This window comes from Protopterus annectens, chromosome 2.part0 (assembly GCF_019279795.1).
Source record: "Protopterus annectens isolate FY-2018-M chromosome 2.part0, PAN1.0, whole genome shotgun sequence".
Taxonomy (NCBI): domain Eukaryota; kingdom Metazoa; phylum Chordata; order Ceratodontiformes; family Protopteridae; genus Protopterus; species Protopterus annectens.
In genome coordinates this window covers 737,693,065-737,714,590 of record NC_056728.1, presented here as the reverse complement: position 1 = coordinate 737,714,590, position 21,526 = coordinate 737,693,065, and the positions used below count along the sequence as shown (strand labels likewise).

Genomic DNA, 21,526 nt, shown 5'->3' with positions numbered 1-21,526 from the left:
CAAATGGGAAAAGTTGCTGTGTCTGTTCAGGGGAGCCCTATAGTGACTGTTGGGCATCAGGCCAGACGGGAGGGGTCCATGCAGAGTCCCAAGGCTGATTCTGGCCTGACTGAGACTGTTACCCTTGTCTAAAGATGTTGCCTAGTGAAAATTCTTGAGAGGATGGTGGTTGCGGTGCTAGGTACGGACAGCTGTCCCTCCAATGACAAGCCTGTCCACAATTGAAATAGAGGTTGCTATTTCCACCACCATCCCCATTTGCCTCTGAACTTGTTGTTGGAAGCCATTATTTGCAGGGGGTCGCTGAGAGAGGGCTTGCGCTCGAAATCCTGGTCCCTTAAGGCCTTGTCATCCCAAGCGATTTCTCTCTCCTCGGCTCTGTTGCCCAAAGGAAGACAACATATGTAACTGGGCCTGAAGAAGTTGATTCTGTATGTCCCTTTTTTCCTTTACCATAAGGTCAGATAGATACTGCACTTGGGTAACTAACTCATGCATGCCTAGGCTGGGCCAGTACAGCTCTTTTGATTGTGTATCTTTAACTCCTAGTGGGCGTGGCTTGAGTCTTTAAAAAATAAAGTTATCACCTTACAATTCTAACAAATGCTGATTGACATAGATCAAATATAAATACAATTGTGTTTGCCATCATGTATGCTTCAAGAGAAAATATTCTGATACCTCGTATAGGGCATGGTTTTGGAATTATTAATGCAAAGGCAAAAGAATATTTGACGCCTAGAGGAGCAGTAGGCAGTAACTGCAGATGCACCTGGAGGCGTCACTCGGCTGTATTGCAATTGATCTCGAACCAGGGGGGTAGAAGACCGTCTACAAAGGTAGAGGACAACCCACTGGCTGCAGGACTTCCATCGGCTCAGGATACCCTGAGGAGGCTTCAAAAGCATCAGAAAGACATGATAGGAAGTCCACTGGTTCATCTTCCCGTTGCTGAATGGCCTTAATATTCGACCAGTTGGGATGAGGGGGACAGATAACTGTAATGGCATCCAGTATGTGGCTTCTTACCAATTTGAAGCCATCATTTCCCATTGTTCCATGCTGCTGAACAGGATTTGGGACATTTGCATGGTGTCATATTCATTATAAAAGTCAGCTGGAACAGCGTATTGCAACACCGCCCTTACTTCTTCAGTAGTGGGGTTTAGAAGACTAACATGACCAGCTAAAACTCTTTGGAATTTTGCTGGGTTAGACCCTATGGGTGGAAGCAACTTTACGATCGCTTGGAAATCTACAGCTGACCATGCCCTGGTAACAAGTTATGGTAGAAGGGGCAGATGTTCTTCATCTCACATTGCTGCAGTCCTTACACTTGGGTAGTCCGCTGTCCTCGGTCGGCCCGAATATCAAAGGGTCAAGGCGCATTAGACTGACATCAGGACGTCAGGGTACAAATGCGCATGACCGACGTCATATCCTCAGTCTTTTTTGCCGCATGGTCCGATGCAGAAGCAGCGTTGCAAGTGCCGTTCGGCGTTCTGAAATTTTTGAGTTTCAGACAGAGTCAAAGTTGGCTAAGTACGGAATATTTTAGTTTTTCTTGCCTCAGTGGTTTACGGATGTCAGAAAAAGTGAATAACTGTATTTCTTGTGGGAAACAGATACGCATAGAGATTATCATTCTTTGTGTATTCCTTGTTTGGGGCCTGAGCACGACGTTGTTTTATAATATGCCGCCGGATTCTTCCGACGCCTGCTTCGCGAAGCGCAAAGACAAAGCAGCTAAGCCCAGACAAGAAGAGTCGCGCGTGCCGGGCGCCGGTTCTTGAGGTGTCGGTGGAACCGGGGTTCCGCCGGAGGTTTCTCTGGAGTCCCAGGGGAGACTTTGTTATTGCAGGATGTGGCCTCTCAGGAGGCAGGTCAGGCTGAAGGGGCTTCTCAGGTTACTGTACTCTTCCTAGGGTGGTTATCCCAGAGGCAGGCCAGGTTTAGCTTCTGTTGGTGTCACCTAGTTCATCAGGATCTGTGCCCAAGAAGCACATGCTTAAAATGGCAGAAGATTTAATTACTTTAATTAGAGGTTCTTTGCCCTCCTGATAAGAGGCCTAGGGTGGAACCAGAGTTGGGGAGTTTTGAGCAGGCTTGGATGTTTCAGAGTCTTCGCTGAAGACTTGCAGGAGTATTCTCCTTATTCTGATACTGATGTGGATGATTCTACTCCTGCTTCTCCTCCAGAGGATTTTTCTTTTCAGAGACTCTTCATTCCATGAGGGAACATTTTAAGTGGGAAGGTCAGGACTTCTCTGATTCCAGGAAAAGGCTTAGGAATATTTGTTTTACCCCATAGGCCTTTGGCTATACCTCCTGTTCTGGATGTTGTGGAAGATGTGTTTGCAGAGGCTGCTTAATCCTGATTCTTTGCCTCCTGCTCCTGTTAAAGATAGGTATTACACTCATAAATATCTTTTTAAGAGTCCTAGGGCGGACCCAGAAACTATTAGTCAAGGGCCTAAGGTGTCAAGGCTTCTGTTGTAAAAATCCGGTTCCTCCAGATAAAGAGGCCAGGGCTTTGGATAGATGGGGAAAGAAAGTCTATACTTCTTCCACCTTAGCTATGAGGGCTTTGAATTGCCAGTTTCACATGTTGAAATACCAAAACTATCTACTTTCTCAATTGAAGTCTAAGGTAGATGCTCTGGCGGAAGGTATTGAGTGTAAGGAATTACAGGATTTGGTGCATGTTTCTGAACAGGTGGGTAAGCATTCTTTGCCATGTGGTTTTGATGCTGTACAGTGGTGGCTGCCACTGGGTCAGTTCTTCGGCACGCTGGCTGAGGGATCAGAATTTATCTGACCATGTTAAGACAAGGATTTTAGATGCTCCTTTACAGTCTGATGTGTTGTTTGGTTCACCTGTGGAGGCAGTCTTAAAGAAAATGGAAGACAAGGCTAAATCTATGCAGACTGTTGAATTTTTTGGGTTTTAAGCCTCGGTTTTTAGTAGGAATCCCAAAAGGGTGAATATCCTTCTTATGATTCCCAGTCTAAGCTCAGGGCTCTTTCAGGCCTCCTTTCGTAAACAGGCCCAATGACCTAGGAAGGTTGGCACGTTTAATTACCCAAGACAGATGGGTATTGGATATCATACACCAAGGTTACAAGTTTTATTTCCATACCTTGCCTCCTTTCAAAGGCATGCCAGACGTTCCTCCTCAACAAAGAATAGAGGCTCACAAACAAATTTCTCTGCTACTTCAAATAGGGGCCATACAGCCGGTCCCTCTGCCAGAAGTGGGCCTAGGATTTTATTCTCGCCTGTTCCTAGTACCAAAGAAGGGGAACACGTGGAGACCAATTTTGGATTTATCTATCCTCAACACTTATCTGGACATTCCCAAGTTCAAAATGTTGACGTTACAACAGCTTTTACCTCTGCTGGGCAAAGATCACTGGTGGGTTGCCGGATAGGCTGGAGTATGGCAGGTTGTTGCACCTGCTCTCGAGCCGGTGGCTCATGCGCCTGGCCTGCTATTTCATAAGTAGGTGGTTCGGTCGGTTGGGGCGGGGTAAAAACATATTCTTCCTTGGAGGATTCAGTTTAGCCTATATTTAACTGACTTAAACCCACTACGGGGTACAGCCCTTTGCATGGTGGGGTCTCTAAGAGTTTCCCTTCTACTATTCCCATCTTATATGCTGTGTGATTCAATGCCTTCAGCTGCCCTTTTAATTTGTTTTGATTAAATTTTAAGCGTCTTGCTATGGAGTCCTTTTCCCTATCTTTTGATTCCGCTTGCCAATCATTAAAAGCCGCCAAACATCTCGGCAGTACCCTTTTCCCTTTTTCTTTAAGTTTATTTTGTAAATTAGCCAGTACATCTTTGTCAAAACTGTCATTAGCTGGGAAGCATAATTTCCCATCATTCTTGGTGAGAGTAACCCAATGATTTAGATTCAAACAGTTTTCTCGTGAAACTTTGTAAAATATTGAGCCGGCCGGAGTTCCTCTTTCTGGCTGTAATTCTTTACCCGCACTCACTACCATATTGTCTCTCTCTCTGTTTTTTTTTTTGACACCGAACTACAGTTGGTAAACCACACTCACACATATGTCGCCAGAAGATTATTTAGCTCCCACTCATTCAGTAACGAATCATGCCACTTACCTTTTTGAAAGTTCCAATCAGGCAGTTGCAAATGTAGAAGAAATACCAGTATGAAGACCACCACGATTATGCAGCAAAAAAACTTCTTTATTTAGGTACAAAAAGAGATGTACGGACTGTACGCTTCTTCAGATCTATTTAATTGCATCTGAACTAGTTCCTTATATAGTACAGATAAGTAATAGATTGCATCAATTAACCACTTAATGTGGTAATTACAGAATTAAATGAAAAAGCTGTTATATCTATTAAAGTGTCAGTGCAGTTTCTGAAAGAATTATAAAGCTGTCTCAATCTATAAACAAACGAGGTTAAAAACAAGCATGAGAGAAAACATAAAGAAGGTATAAATCTTCTTGTCCACATCACATAAAAAACCTCAATACTTAGGCAAGTTCTATGAAGTAAAGTACTGTATAAAAACATAGAAAAATACAAAAGCACAAAGACATTATATGTATATATCTAGAATTCCCCTATATATGTAAAAAATCTAGAGGTATTAACATGTAGAAGGTGCTTTTAACCATGACTATATAAGCCTGAATGTAGCCCTATGTCTGAAGTTGTATTAAGAATAAAGGTAAATAAAAGTAAATAGGGCAGGCTATCAAAATCAACTTAACGCTTTTATCTATTCTGACAAGGCAAAATAAAAACTATTGCATGTTTAACTAAACTGGAGGCTAAGATATATAAATAAGTATATTTATTCCTTTTTAAGAAATGTTGCATTAGAATGTGGAAATGAGTAAAGATGTATATGTTCGTAGAAAGTCTGGAAATGCATCTATGTGGAATATACAAATAAAAACTATATTAGAAATGAAAAAAAAATATATGTGTAATGTAATTTTATGATATTTATATGTTGAATTATAATCTAGAAAAAATGTATGTATATGTGTAGACTATAATATTAAAATATGTATAAATAATATAAATTAAGTTTATATATTACAAACATAAAATATTTGATTTTAAAGTAGTAACATTAATTATAAGATATAAATATGAATATAAATATAAGTATAAATATAAATGAATTTAATAAAAACTTATATCTTAGTAAAAGCATGTTTAAAAATATATATACAAATATAGGTAGATATTGAACAATATATGTATCTGATGTTTGTCCATATATCTAAATATGTAAGCCATAATTAATATATATATTATTTATATTATTCATATATATGAAGAAATAGTAATTAAGTCTCATGAGTGATATAAAAAATATATATAGTAAAAGTGAATATGTCAATAGAATATACATCAATTGCTGAGATTTATTATTTTATTTTAAACTTCTCTTTTTAAGTACCGATCTAACACTGATATACTGATTCAGACCTGGGCTATAGTGTGCTTTAAACCTAAGAATCCATTGCAATTCTATGCTTTCTAATTCATTAAAAGTGTCACCTTTCCTATTATTTAGATGTGCAAGTTGTAATGTTCTAAATCTGAAACTATGGTCAGGATTGTTTGATATATGTTTAGCAAGGGCATTTTTCTGATCTTTTTTCCTAATGTCGTATATATGATTATATATGCGTTCCTTCAAGGACCTTGTTGTCATTCCTATGTAGAACGCATCACAATCCTGACAATTTGCTAAATATATCAGGTTTGAACTAGTGCAAGTTGATTTAAAATTAGGTTTAAAATTAATATCTAACTTAGGATGTGTAAAGTTTATATCGTTAGAGATGTAGCTACACATATTACATGTTTTACATGGATAAGTTCCTAGTTCATTATATTTGGTCCATTCTTCTCTTTGATCAGATTGTTTTATATCATATGCCTTGCTAGGCTTGTCATTATACTTTTCAATACATAGTAATCTTTCAAGGTTCTTGCTGTTAGTATAAATAAACTTTGGTTTTATTCCTACCAAGCTCTTTATATCATCATTTGTAAGGAGAATATGCCAGTTCTTTTGTATAATCTCAACAATGGATCTATTATCACTGGTATATCTGGTTTGAAAAGGTATAACACTTTTATTCAACCTATATCTTCCTTGTGCCCGATTTAGGCTTTTCTCCTGTATGGAAAAGGTTTGAGATGAATCAGAGGATTTTTTAGCCAGTTGAATCAATTCTCTACTATAGTTTCTCTCTATAAACATGTCTTCTAGTTTCAATATTTGTTCCATTCTGTCTCCATGGTCCTTGCAAAGTTTGTTAACCCTAATGTGCTGACCCTTTATAATGTTACGAAATATGTGTCTGGGGTGCATGCTACTATATTCTAATAATGTATTCTTCCAACAGGGTTTCCTGTAGATAGTATGACTTAGATTATTACCATTGTCATCTTTAGTAATAGTGATATCAAGAAAGTTTACTTTAGTTGTGGAATGTTCAATAGTAAATTTGAAAAAGGAAGTGGTGGCTTCTAGATGTTCCACTAAATCAAGAAATTCTTCTAACGTGCCATTCCAAAAAATTATGATATCATCCACAAATCGTTTGTATAGTAGCATTTTTTCAAAATTAACATTGTTGAATAGGTGCATGCACTCCCAGTAATAGACCACAAGATTCGCATAGGTATTTGCACAGGGAGTGCCCATGGCCACTCCCCATTGTTGCAAAAACAAAATATTGTCATACATGAAGACATTATTACTTAATATGAGATCTAGAATGGCATTCATCAGAATCTGTTCATTGTTACTAAATTTACCTGTATTGTGAATAATGTGTCTAATAGCTTCAGAACCATAGCTATTTGGAATAGAGGTAAACAGATTCTTCATATCCATAGTTATTAGAAGACTGTTAGTAGGAATACCCTCTTTAAAATCTGCTAGTACTTCTAGCAGCTGATGTGTATCTTTTAAAATTGAAGCTATGTCATCAATAATAGGCCTTAACTTCTTTTCTATATAAACTGACATAGTTTCAGTAACCCAACCTTCTCCCACTACAATCAGGCGTAAGGGTGGTGGTATTATGCCTTTGTGTATTTTTGGCAGCCCTTTTATGTACGGAATCTTGGGTTGCTCTATTAAAAAATACTGATATAATTCCTGGTCTATCTGTCTGCACATTAGAAAGTCATATAGTTCATGATGTACTGAAAAAATAACTTTTGTCAGGTCATTAGTATTTATCTCCTTATAGGTATCAGTGTCTCTCAGCATGGTGTGCATTAAGTTATTATATGATGTATTATTTAATATCACTATGCCACCCCCTTTATCGGCTGGTTTAATTACTATATTTTTATCATGTTGAAGGGCATATAAAGATTCCCATTCAGAATGTGAGATATTAGTATATAAATTTTTCATTTTGTTATTAAAATGTCTATAAAAATCTGTTTCACAAGCCTTTGTGAAACATTCAGTAACTGGTGTCTGTGAAGGAGTAAAAATACTCTTCCTTTTAAAATTATTAGCTTCCTTATCATAGTTATTGGAATGAATTCTATTTTTTTCAAAGATGCATTTCAAATTGACTTTACGAACAAATAGCCGCAGGTCAGTTAACACTTCACTAATATTACTAACCTGGGCAGGTATAAAGGATAAGCCTCTATTTAGCAGTGTATAGTCAGTCTCAGTTAAAGTCCGTTGTGAAAGATTAAAAACTAAATTCTCTGTTCCCTTCTCCGATTTCTGTTGCCAAATGTCGCTTCTTCCCCAGAATACTTTCTTTTGGTGCGGCCTCTGCTCCTCGATCTGCTCTGGAAGTTCTTCCGAAATTTCAGTGGTAGGGGTAAAAAACCCTCTAGATTACCTTGTTTAATTTTAGGTTTGGCGCCTTGTATACTCGCATTCTGTTGAACGAATGCTTGTTGATTAGAAGGGGGAGTGTCTCTCACCTCATGGTTCAATATGTTCAGTGATGCAGATGACGTAGGGGCTTCCGTTGTGGTGACCGGATTCCTTAAGGTGGAATTAGTGTTCGTTGAAGCCGAAACATTACTCTGGTTGAAAAAATGTTCTTGTGTTTGACCAGGGTTCACAGGAAGCACATTTTCAGTTGTATTAGCTTCTCGATATCTCGGCCAGGCAAAAACATGATTATTTGCAAAGTCTGTGTGATTTCTATATAGTTTGCGTGTTTTTATCTGTTGTAATTTGTCGCCATAGATAGAGAGCTGATTATACATATTGTCTAATCTCTGTTGAAATTGCTCCTCCTTAAAGTTGGCCGTAATGTCTTTTGTCAGAGTTTCAGCCTGTATGTTAAGGTCTTTCTCGATCGGTGAAAAATATTCTATTAGAAGCCTTACATAGTTAAACCCCAAATCCAAGTTTAACTGTTGCCATTTTTGTAGTAGCTCGGGGTGGGTTTCTCCGTATGAAGGCATACAGAGAACCCTCATTCCCCTTGGAATTACTTTGAAGTGCAAACACGCTTCCAAATGGCGTCTCTGCCAAGTCAGTCTATACAATTTATATAATATGTTTTCTAAGTCTCTTAGGGCGACATTAAAGTCTTTTGACTTGTCAATATTGCCTTTCTCTGTATTTAATATAGTTGAGGTGAACTCCATGTTAATATTTAGTAGAGGATTGTCTTTCAGTTCTAGCAAGTTGTTCCATTTTCTTACCCCACTTTGTTTATTCGGTGCATAGTCCAGTTCAATTGCAATAGCATCCATCGTGTGCAGGCAGCCAAGGATAAAGTAGAAGCGGCAACACGTATATAACACAATCCCAGCTGGCCTCCAAAGGTCCTCACCACTAAAACAAATGGATATCGTAGAAGAAACACCAGTATGAAGACCACCACGATTATGCAGCAAAAAAACTTCTTTATTTAGGTACAAAAAGAGATGAGCGCTTTCACGTACGGACTGTATGCTTCTTCAGATCTATTTAATTGCATCTGAACTAGTTCCTTATATAGTACAGATAAGTAATAGATTGCATCAATTAACCACTTAATGTGGTAATTACAGAATTAAATGCAAAAGCTGTTGCAAATGTCTGAGGTCCCGAAAGACAGAAAACCGTGTGCCGGCCCATTAATGAGACTTCTGCCATCTGCTCGAGCCCATCCCTGGATTTCTGATCTGAGTCGAGGTGCCAAACTGTTAAGAAATGTCAACAGGTAATATGGTTACTTATTCAAATAGTCAATCGCAAATCAAAGAACACTCAGCACAAGTTCTGTCTTTCGTAGACTCTTTTATTAACACACATTTTTCCATAAGGATAGGGTATCTTTGCGTACTAATCCTTCCTTTATGCCTAAAGTGGTTTCTAGTGTGGCTTTAAACCAAACTATTCATTTGCCTACTTTTTATGCAAATCCCCAAAATAAAGGGGAAAAGATTTTGCACACTTTAGATGTACACAGGCAGTTGCGATATTATTTGAGCATAACTAAAGGGTTCAGGCAGTCTCAGCAGTTATGTCTTTCTTTTGCTTTGAGTTCTCAGAGCAAGCCTGTGTCAAAACAAACTATTTCTAAGTGGATTGGGTTTTGCATTGCTTTCTGTTATTCCCATCATGGTAAGGAGATTCCAGCTGGGATTAGGCCTCATTCCACTAGGGCTACTGCCACTTCGACAGCTTTTTTAAGGGGGGTGGCAACTAAGGATATTTTGGAGGCAGCTACTTGGAGTTCAGTGCACACTTTCTCTAAGCATTATCACCTTCCACTTTACTCTAAATCTAGGGCTGGTTTTGCCACTGCTATTTTACAGGGCATTTTGGCAGCTCCTGCTGCTATAGTTTGCCATCCTCCCTTACCTCTGCTTTGGGATTCTACCCAAGTGTAAGGACTGCAGCAATGTGAGATGAAGAACATAGTACAGTTTTGTACCTACCATAAATGTAGATGTTCGAAGATCCACATTGCTGCAGTCAATTTACCTCCCTCCTTCCCTCTGTAGTTAGAGGCGGTTGTGTGGGTTGGGTTGTAAATATTGTATTTATTGTATATATTGTACATATTATTAGTGCAAGGGTGGTTGGTTGGTTGTTTGCTGTCTTTTGGTTTTGACCTTTCTTTTGGGGTCTTCTGACATCTGGGGCAAGAAAAGACTGAGGATATGACATCGGTCATGCGCATTTGTACCCTGACGTCCTGATGTCAGTCTAATGCGCCTTGACCGGCGTCAATATACTTTGATATTCGGGCCGACCGAGGACAGCGGACTACCCAAGTGTAAGGACTGCAGCAATGTGGATCTTCGAACATCTACATTTATGGTAGGTACAAAACTGTACTTTTCATCTCTACCATGTGCAGGGTTTGGGATGTCTCTTAAGGGGAAATACCCTTTTTCATCAGCCTCCTCAGATGAAGATGAGGAGGAAGAGTCCTCATCCGAATCAGGACGGAACTTACCTGGTCTTAACCTTTTCCAGTATCAATGAGAATTGGAAAATGCTCTAGCGGTTTCCACATGGATTTCGAACCCTGCTTTTTGTTGCCCTTAAGAAATTTAAAAACATTAAATTTGGATCCATAGATCTAGTGTCTATCGCTGGGCAGATTAATCTCTAAGCTGAAGTCTAGGGTCGATTTGGTCTGTGCTTTGACTAGTTGCCCTGTGCTTTGACTAGTTGCTCCATCAGAAGTGGACATAACTTGGGAATCACTGTTGGTTCCACTTGATCCGCACCTTGCAGAAACTGTGGTTGCTGAACAGTATCATTGGTGGGTTGCCGGACAGGCTGGAGTATGGCAGGTTGTTGCACCTGCTGTTGAGCTGGTGGCTCATGCGCCTGGCCTGCTATTTCATAAGTAGGTGGTTCGGTCGGTTGGGGCGGGGTAAAAACATATTCTTCCTTGGAGGATTCAGTTTAACCTATATTTAACTGACTTAAACCCACTACGGGGTACAGCCCTTTGCATGGTGGGGTCTCAGAGTTTCCCTTCTACTATTCCCATCTTATATGCTGTGTGATTCAATGCCTTCAGCTGCCCTTTTAATTTGTTTTGATTAAATTTTAAGCGTCTTACTATGGAGTCATTTTCCCTATCTTTTGATTCCGCTTGCAAATCATTAAAAGCCGCCAAACATCTCGGCACTACCCTTTTCCCTTTTTCTTTAAGTTTATTTTGTAAATTAGCCAGTACATCTTTGTCAAAACTGTCATTAGCTGGGAAGCATAATTTCCCATCATTCTTGGTGAGAGTAACCCATTGATTTAGATTCAAACAGCTTTCTCGTGAAACTTTGTAAAATATTGAGCCGGCCGGAGTTCCTCTTTCTGGCTGTAATTCTTTACCCGCACTCACTACCATATTGTCTCTCTCTCTTTTTTTTTTTTTTTTTGACACCAAACTACAGTTGGTAAACCACACTCACACACATGTCGCCAGAAGATTATTTAGCTCCCACTCATTCAGTAACGAATCATGCCACTTACCTTTTTGAAAGTTCCAATCAGGCAGTTGCAAATGTCTGAGGTCCCGAAAGACAGAAAACCGTATGCCGGCCCATTAATGAGACTTCCGCCATCTGCTCGAGCCCATCCCTGGATTTCTGATCTGAGTCGAGGTGCCAAACTGTTAAGAAATGTCAACAGGTAATGTGGTTACTTATTCAAATAGTCAATCGCAAATCAAAGAACACTCAGCACAAGTTCTGTCTTTCGTAGACTCTTTTATTAACACACATGAGGGAGACCCAAAATCAATATAGGGAGACTCCCCGGACAAAAGCAACTGTGAGCTTAGATACACTTAGATAATACTGATACTAAGTTAACTAGGTGCACCAATAGACAACAAAAGATTTGCATATACCAATCAGGTAGTTCTCCATAAGCATTAGGACACACCTAAATGCTTATTGCTAGGTAAAAAAAGAAAATCAGATACAAGTCCATATAAGGACTTGTTTCCTTGACCACACAACTTTTGATCACAGTGTTTGCTTACTCCATGCAGTCAATCACATACTCTTTTTTTTTTTTTTTTTTTTCCAAAAATCTCTATTTCAGTTTTCTTTTTTCAAATAACAACAACAATACGGTAACTCAAACACACAAATAAACAATACAAATACCTATCTAAAGGAAACAGACAATCTCTTTCAGAGAAAATTATACACACACATATATATATATATATATATATATATATATAAACACACACACACACAATATATACACAAGAAGTCACTATATCGAATGAGGAGATTGTTGTTTGTTATTTTTCATCAACTTCTTATTCTGTGGATCTGCTTTGCTTTATTGGTGCTTTTCACTTGTTCACCTTTAACCTTTAATACACCTGCTTTTGACCTTTCAGATTTTACAATATATATATATATATATATATATATATATATAAAATCACCTTGAATTTGTGAGCCCCCTATTTTCTTTGACTCTAAATATAAAGTAAATAAAAATGAAAGAAGACAACCCTGCCTCATTCCTGTGTTCAAACAGCTTATTGTAAAGAAGCCTTCCCACTTTAATTCTTACCTCCAGCCCTTCATATAGTCTCCTAATTAACCCTTTTATTCTATCAGGAATTTCAAATGCTGCCATTGCCCTAATCATACTATCCCAGGTGACTCTATAGAATGTCTTCTCTGCATCAAGACCCAACATCAATATTGTCTTACATTTTGGCCCTCAGGATCATCATTGTTCTGTTAATGTCGTCAAATGTTTGACTACCCTCCACAACACCACACCGATCCATATCTAACAACTTTGGCAACACCTTTGCCATGCTCTTAGCTTGTATAGGCATAAACAATTTATAATCACAGTTTAAAATTTAAATGGGTTTATATGAAACTGAGATTGAAGGGTCCTTTACCCTCTTTCCCTCATGATCGGCATTATGCTGATACTCACACCTTCAGATATATCAGTAAATGCTGGAACTGGGCAGGTGTTCTTTTTTTCAGAACTGTATCCACTGTCGACATTTGTTCAGTGGTCAGTTCATTGAAGGTGCACCCTTAACCAAGTCCTATAGCCTCAACCTCCACTACAGTTAAACAACTTAGGAAGGTTGTACTATAGAACATTTTGTCATGAAGCCCTCTTTCCTTCTTTTTTGCTTTGTTTTGAGGAGTTTGAGGCTGCATCTTTGGATTCTTCCCAAATGTTTCCAAAGTGAGATGCAACAGTTGAGAATATTTACCATATTTGATTATCTTTGAAATAGAGAAACTTCTCCAATGAGCTCTACTCCCACTATCCCTTCCTTCCTCCTGTCTTCATGAGCTTTAACAGTAACATCTGTAAATAAACAGTAAGTTAATGAAGTTACAGCTTGGAAATAGTCTACATCTGGGATCTGGAACACAGTTCAAGCAGAATTCAACAACTGTAGAGAGTTGGACTATCTACATTTGCACGTCTTGGCACTGAGATGCCATGTATGGAGAAGGGAATATGCATTCATTAGTGTTAGGAACTTTGGAGTTTTAGAAGAGCAGTGTGAGAGGTTGTGAGAAAAAAGCACAACTGTTGCACCCATGACTGAGGGACATTTTCAAGGTCAGTTGATGCTGTGAGTGCTCACAAACCTTTTATTTGTATTAGATGCACAGAGCTGCTGATCTGTTTTATGCCTTAAAATGTTGCGTGATGATATTGTACCTTATTGGTTATTCTTGCATTACAAAAATTTTAATCTCAGGAATTTTTGTTAAATTCTGCCGATTGCTACTGTAGCACTTGAATTTGGGATGTGCTTGTTGTTTCACAGAAGGACAAGAGCCGCCCTTACATCACCTCGAGTCCTACAAATGGAGAGGAATCTGTGCAGGAACACTGGATTGCCGAAAACCCATATGACAATCGTTATGGTGACACACATTACTACAATTACACCAAAGACTGCTGGAACTGGACAGAATTTCCCAAAACTCGGTTTGCATCTGAGTATGGATTTCAGTCTTGGCCGTCTTTCAACACATTGCAAAAGGTAAGGATTTAAACTTCTTTAGAAACTTTTGATGTGGTGTGGAATACATGAATCTTGTTTGAAACTTGAAACAGAGGGATTGATTTGCAGTACTTTGATGGTTCTTACTTATCTTGACATCTCTAAAGCTTTTGACATAAAAGTATATTCATCTTTGGAAGATATGCAGTTTAAAGTGATCAGTGGACATTCTACTGAAATTTGTAAACCTTCCCAAGAGTGTATAACCTTGAAAGATGTTATAAGAAAGTGCAGGGATGAACACCCCTTCATAGGGTGTTGGTTGGGATTTCCTACTACTTCAGTTGGGGGTGGCAAGGTATTTTTTTTTACTAGACAGATTTCTGTGGAATGATTCATCAGTGAAGCTAGCTTCAGTTTCGGGCATCATGTCCTGTCTAGTATAGCATGGTACAGTATAGTATGGTATGGTATAGTATAGTTTCATGGCTGTTCACTAAGCTAATGACCACAAGGATCTTCTTAAGCTCAGCCATGCATCCCAAATGTGTGACAAGTTCTGGTACCCCTGATAAGTGCAAGCAAGGGCATAAGAGGTGAAATATATACAGGCAATGGCCTGAGAGATGAACAATTTATAGCTTACCTGTTTCCATTAAAGTATGGTGCTATGGAGAAGGCTGGACATCCTTTGTATCCAGGAGACAAGATGGAATGGCAATGCAGCAAATCCATTAGGCTTTGAATCCACAGTGTACTACTCAGGAATAAGACAGGCTAGAAATGGTGTGGGAATTGTGGTGAGAGAGGCTTCAGAAGGAAGTGAAGGATGTCATCAGAATTAGTGGCAGACTCATGGTAATCAGACTCCAGTCTAATGATAAGAAAGTATTCATAATCTCAGCATATGCCCCACAGCAGGTTTGTGATAGTGAAGAGAAGTGTGCATTCAGACAGCAGTACAGGGCTTGCTGGATACAAAAGGGCAACACGAACTTGTGTTGATAATGGTGACCTGAATGCACATATCAGGACAGACAGAAAGGGATATGATGACTGCCTAGGCCCACATGGGTGGAATAACAGGAAAGAAGGAGAGGCCATTCTAAAATTCTGCCTGGAAAATGGCTTGATAATGGCCAACACGTGGTTCAGAAAGAGAGACAGTCACAAGATCACATACAAGAGTGGCCAACGTACAACTCTGGTAGACATCCTTCTAGTAAGGAAGGGGCACTGGCATAGAATCGATGATTGCAAAGTTATCCCCAGTGAAACAGTTGGTCTATAGCATAAACCACTGGTTGCCACAATCAGCTGCAAGCAGTGGTCAGAGAAGGGTGTAAGATCAACAGGGACCAGGCTGAAGATGTGGAAGTTGACTGGAAAGAAAGCACAACAGTTCAAGGAATTACTCAGGGCTCTAGCACTTGAAGAAGTGGAAATAGGTGGAGTTGAAGAAGAATGGCAGTGCCTCAAAACACCATGTGTCAGCACCACAAAACAGATATGTTGTTGAGCCAGGTATGGAAATAAGGTACGTAAGGAAAGCAGTTGGTGGAATGCAAAAGTCCAGGAAGTCATCAAAAGAAAGAAAGGGTGCAGGAAAAAGTGGGAGATAGAAAAGATGGACGAGGCCAGAAAAGAATACTGGTTGGCTAACAAAGAGACTAAAACAGTAGTTGAATTAACAAAGAACAGGGCATCAGACGCTACCAGCTTCTGGAAAGTGACTTAGTAGGTGGCACAAAGAAACTATATCAGGTTGCAAGGCAAAGGCAGAAAGATAAAGAAGATAGACATCATTTGTAAATGATGCCAGCAACAACCTACTCACAAGTCCACAGGGCATCAATGGCAGATGGAAGGAGTACTGCCAGTAGCCTTCTGAATGATGAAAACCACACAGAAGCTGTAGTAGCCTAGACAAAGCCTACGGTGAGCGACGAAGAGGAGCCCACCACAGAAGAATTAAGAACATCACTAAGGAAAATGAAATCAAGAAAAGCATAAGGCTCGGATGAGAACACAACAGATATGGTGTTTTTGGTTTTGTACAGAGCATGAAGGACCTGTTCTGAAGTAATTTTAGGTGATGGCAGGGACGCATTAAAGATTTGCAATAGGAGGGGCAAAGTAACATGAATGCTAGTGTGCTGGTGATGCTCTCCAGATCTGAAAAGGTAGCTCTACTACCAACCAACTCGGTGTACTAAGGAATATTACTTCTCATATTTTTACCATAATTAAAAAGGCCTCATGATTATCATTTAAGTAGGTGGTGATACTCCGTTCATAGTTGCCTTTACAACACTTGATCGCATGCCTGAGTTCTTTACAGACTATTTTGAGATTACCCTTAGAACGAGAGACAGACTTCTTCGAGTCTGTCACCAGAGCTGTGGATGAGGGCAAGGTAGTTCACACAGCCTACCTAGATCTTGCCAAGGCCTTTGACACCATCCCTCACTCAGGAATCATAGACTCACTAAACTAGGCATAAATCCCTACGTCATAAGATGGGTTGCCAACTGACTCACTGATGGAACCCACACTGTGAAAGTAGTGGACTCCAAATCTGACTACCAACCAATTAGCAAATGGTGTCCCACAGGGATCGATCCTAGGTCCTCTCCTGTTTTGCATCTACTTCTCTGAAGTTCAAGCCAACACAAAGAGACTCTGGGTGACCAAGTTCACAGATTATTGCAAACTGGGAGCCATTATTGATTCTCCAACTGATGTAGACATTCTACAAAAAGCCTCACTGACACCATTGACTGGTACCAGAACGGTGGCCTTAAGCTCAATGCCAAAAAGTGCATTGTCATTCCCTTTGGGAAGAATTTGGGGTCCCATAAACTACCACATAGGAGGTAGTCCACTAAACACAGAAGGTGTGATATGAGACCTGGGGACACAGGTTGACAGCAACCTCTCCTTTGATAACCACATTGCCACTGTAGTCAGAAAGTCCTTCTATGTGGCACAACTCATTACAAAAGGTTTCTCATCCAGGAAGAAAGAGGTCATCATCTCTCTCTACTCATCCCTCATTAGACCTATTATAGAAAACAATGACCCATTTGGTATGTACCTCACTAGACGCCTACAACAAATGGAAAGGCCACAAAAATACCTCGCTAAGATGATCTTAGGCCTTAGACACATGTCCTATACAGACAGACTCAAAACACTCCACCTATACTCTGTCTCTTATTGCCTACTTAGAGGCGATCTCTGCTTGACCTACAAAGCCATGTCTGACCCAGAGCTGGTAGGTATGCTACACCTAAATAAATCCCAATCCCTCTGTGCCACACGCTCCAGAGACCTAAACCTCATTACCACAATAAACAGAACATGCTGGAGGGACAGATTCCTAACCCAGAGACTTCCCATACTCTGGAACAAACTTCCCATTCACATAAAGCAGAGCACTTCACTGGCCCTCTTTAAGAGAAATCTTGACAAGCGGATGGGGAATAGGAAGTTCACCCTGGGGATCACTTCAGTGGCCTTGCTTGACAGGGGCACTGGGAACTAACTTTGGGTGGCATGATGCCAGGGAATCTTTTTGGGCTAGGCTTATATAGGCTCCAGGGCCATTAGCCTAGTACACACCTATGAACCTATGATAAAGATACTGGGTGAGATAGTGGAGAAATGGCTCCTGAGGGTACTCCTAGCACTGTGGAGAGAAAGGAGTATCCCAGATGACTGGAGAATAAGCATACTCATGCCAATGTACAAGAAAAAGGAGACATCCACAACGCAATATAGAGGTATCAAACTCCTGTCATATTGCCTGAAAGTTCTGGAGAGGATGATTGATAAATGGATATGCAGAGTAGTAGAATGTAAGTTGGGAGATGAGCAGTTTGGATTCAGCTCAGGATACAGCACAGCTGGCCCAATGTTTGCAAAGAGCAGATAGTTGAGAAGAACCTGGAGATGAGAAAAGACTTGGAGAAAGCATATGACAAGGTCCCAAGAAAGTTGGTTAGGGTAGTTGTGTGGTGGGATGAAGTCCGAGAAACACTGACAGAATTAGTGCAGGATATGTACAACTACCCGATGACTCAAGTGCCAACAGTGTTAGGATCACAAAGGGGTTCCCAATGGGAGTCGGTATGCACCAGGGTTCAGCTCTGAACCCACTGCTATTCATAATGCTAATGGATTATATCAACAAACAGGTCGGAGGGAACAGATCAACAAAGTTATAGAAAGAGAGCTTAGCCAAACCACCGCAGTTGAATAAAGTACTGTGCACGACCACTTGATGCATAAGAAGCACACTTTATTAGAGAGCTTCACAAAGTAAGCACTTTCACAATCTCAATAATCGCTTCATCAGACTACATTCAAACAAAAATGCACTCACTTATAAATACATTTCAATCAACAATCAATCAATCATGCAATTAGACAATACTTAAATGATTAAACAAGAATAGAAACACTCTGTAAAAACTTTATAAAGACTATAAAAGACTTTTAAAAACTACTAAAAAACTTAAAAATGTATGTTAATGTTTTAAATTCCTTGCTTTAAGGAAAGGCTTAAGCGAAACCATTTCATTAATACCAGGTGATTTATGTGCATTCAACCTAAGAATCCACCTTTGTTCTGCAACCTCAGTGCGATTCTTAATATCACCCCCTGTCATGCCTTCATGCAGGATCTCCAGGACAAAGAATTTAAAGGAATGTGAGCTACCTTTATCCTCTATGTGTTTAAACGGTTTACTATCAAAATTTTGAACCGTACTCCATCGACTGTACTATCATCGAACTCGGAAATTCGAAAACGGTAATATCGATGTCAAAAAAACAATCTAGGAACGGGTTTTAACATGGGTCGAGGTAGGGGAAATGTTTGTAGTTCGGAATAATACTGAACACCTACCTCGACCCATGTTAAAACCTGTTCCTAGATTGTTTTTTTGACATCGATATTACCGTTTTCGAACTTCCGTGTTCGACAATAGTACAGTCGACGGAGTACGGTTCGAAATTTTGATAGTAAGCCGTTTAAACAAAGCACTTACTACCTTTTGGTTAGCAATATCTCTGCAATGCTCTTGTATGCGTTCTTTGAACATACGATTTGTTTTCCACACATAATAAGCATTGCAGAATATGCAGAACGCAAAATATACTATATGTCTAGTTCTACAATCAGCATAATGTGCCACTTCTATCTCAAAATCTGGATCTGAATGGGTGTATTTAATACAGGAATGTACATATCTGCAGGCCATTGGTACTTACTTTCCTCACTTGTTTAGAGAAAAACAGCTCTTCTACTCACTTTCCTCACTTATTTAGAGGAAAATAGTTTTTTTATTCAGGCATGTCCAAGGGTCAGCTCCCAGTGTTCTCTCCTGTCTATCTGATGAATCTGGGCATCTTGGGGCAATGTAGAAATTGCCTCATGTACACAGACAACCCTCTCCTCCTACCACCCAACACTACAACCTGTGAGAGATGCACTTATCTAGCCAAACTGGAGGTAAAGCTGTCTCCAATCAAGACTGAACTTTGCAGTCAAGAGTAGAAGGTAAACACTTGCACCACACCACACTCATCACATAGTCCCACTAAATCTACACTACCAAAATCCACACATAGAAACACAAAAACATTCGTGGAGGCTCTCAGTAATAATCTGCTCAAGCAACAGAGACCTCCAAAGCAGAAATACAAACAACCTCCACCCTCCAACACAACCCAAATGACACATAGCCCACAGACTCAGTGTGCCACTCAGCCACAGCCAATAAGGCAAAACAAAGTACCCTACACACTAGTCATAGGCGACTCTGTATTCAGGCACATTGATGTTCCACTCACCAGGCTAAACAAGGAGAAGGTTACTGTCAGCTGCCAGGATCCGCCACATAACCCACGCACTTAGGTCACTCCACAACAAGTACAAATATGACTCTGTCATTGTCCATGTTGGTGTGAATGACCTGAGATGTACCTCCCTGGACTACATGAAAAGAGACATGGAAGAGCTCTCCGATCTTGTAGCCCAGGCAGGTATTACCCTAGCCCTGAGTAGCATTCTGCCATCACCCAGAATGATGCCACAGTACAAGGACAAAATGATTGACTTCAACAGCTAAGCTTCTGGTGCCATTCTAAAGGGATCCAGTATCTGTCTGCCTGGGATGACATGGACGACAGACCACGATGCTTTGCCAGAGATGGCCTGCACCTGTAACCCTGGGATTCCGGATAGTGGCTAAGGTTCTTGCCGCCCCTATAGTGCCTTTTTTAGGCAAGGTTCAAATGACAAATTCACCACCGTAACAGGAACAGGCAAGCAAAAACTGAGGGTGATGCTACTCAATGCTAGAAGTCTAAATCTCAAAATGCACTCACTCGAGGCACTCCTTAAAATGGAGAACATTGATATCTGTGGAGTGACTGAGACCTGGTTCAAGGCTCCAGAGAGCACCCCTGCACTACCAGGCTATAACTCATACCACACTTTTCGGCCATGTAACCTGGACCGGAACACCAAAGGCAGAGGCGTGTCCATATTCATTAAGGATATCCACACCTCCAGGCTAGTTGCTCAGCATAATGCAGCCGAGGTTATCCAAGTGCAACTAACACTGAGCAAAACCGCAGTCCAAATTGTAGCTTGCTACAGATCACCCATCATGCCCCAGGATTCCCACTCCTCTTTTCCTGATGTACTGGAAAATATTAGGGTTCAATCAAGCACCCTAATAATGGGCGATTTCAACTACCCCACCATTAACTGGGAAAACTACTCATGTACCAATTCCTTCGCTCAACGCTTTCTGGAATTCATAAACTCCAATGGCCGGGATCAACTTATCCACACCCCTACCAGGGGCAACAATATCCTAGATCTAGTCATTACCAATATGAGTGACCGGTGTTTCACACCTGAAGTCAACGCCTCATTGGTCCAATCTGACCATAAGCTAATTACCCTAGATATCCACATCCTGCCTCCACCCCCCATTAAGGAAACCATGGTAAAAAATTTCTCCAAAGCCAACTTCATGCTTCTTAAGACAGAAGTGGTGAACTTCATGACACCCATGCAGATGGACAATACAGTTACGACTACTAAATCCTACACAATTGCACTTTATAAGCACTTACATGAGTGCATGGATCGTGCTATCCCAAACAGAACCAAGACACTGTCCTCCAAAAAAAGGAAGCCAATCTGGTGGTCCCCTGCCATAAACAAACTGTACAACAGAAGGAAGAAACTCTTGCAAAAGAGAGTAAAATCCCACGAGTGGAGGAGCTCCCTGATCAGCCTCAGTAAGAAGCTGGGATCCCTGATAAAATCCTCCAAAGCTAGCTACGAAAACAAAATCACCACTGATTCTAAAGATAACTACTAAGCATTCTATAGCTATGTCAAGAATCTCAGTGGCAGCACTCAGATCTGCTCTGAGTTACAACACAATGGCACTAAATATACAGACCCAACTGATATTGCCAACATCCTAGCAGATAGGCTCAGTGCTAACTTTACCCCCCTCTCATCCC

At 40.2% G+C, this 21,526-nt stretch overlaps 1 protein-coding gene across 1 annotated transcript in view; it reads left to right on the top strand.

The window, feature by feature from the left end:
* Positions 1-21,526, top strand: part of MANBA (mannosidase beta) — an 894,686-nt gene that overhangs the window by 541,097 nt on the left and 332,063 nt on the right. Inside the window, exon 12 of the mRNA XM_044061058.1 lies at positions 13,793-14,011. Coding sequence (XP_043916993.1) covers positions 13,793-14,011 — 219 coding nt within the window. The remainder of the gene's footprint in view (positions 1-13,792; positions 14,012-21,526) is intronic.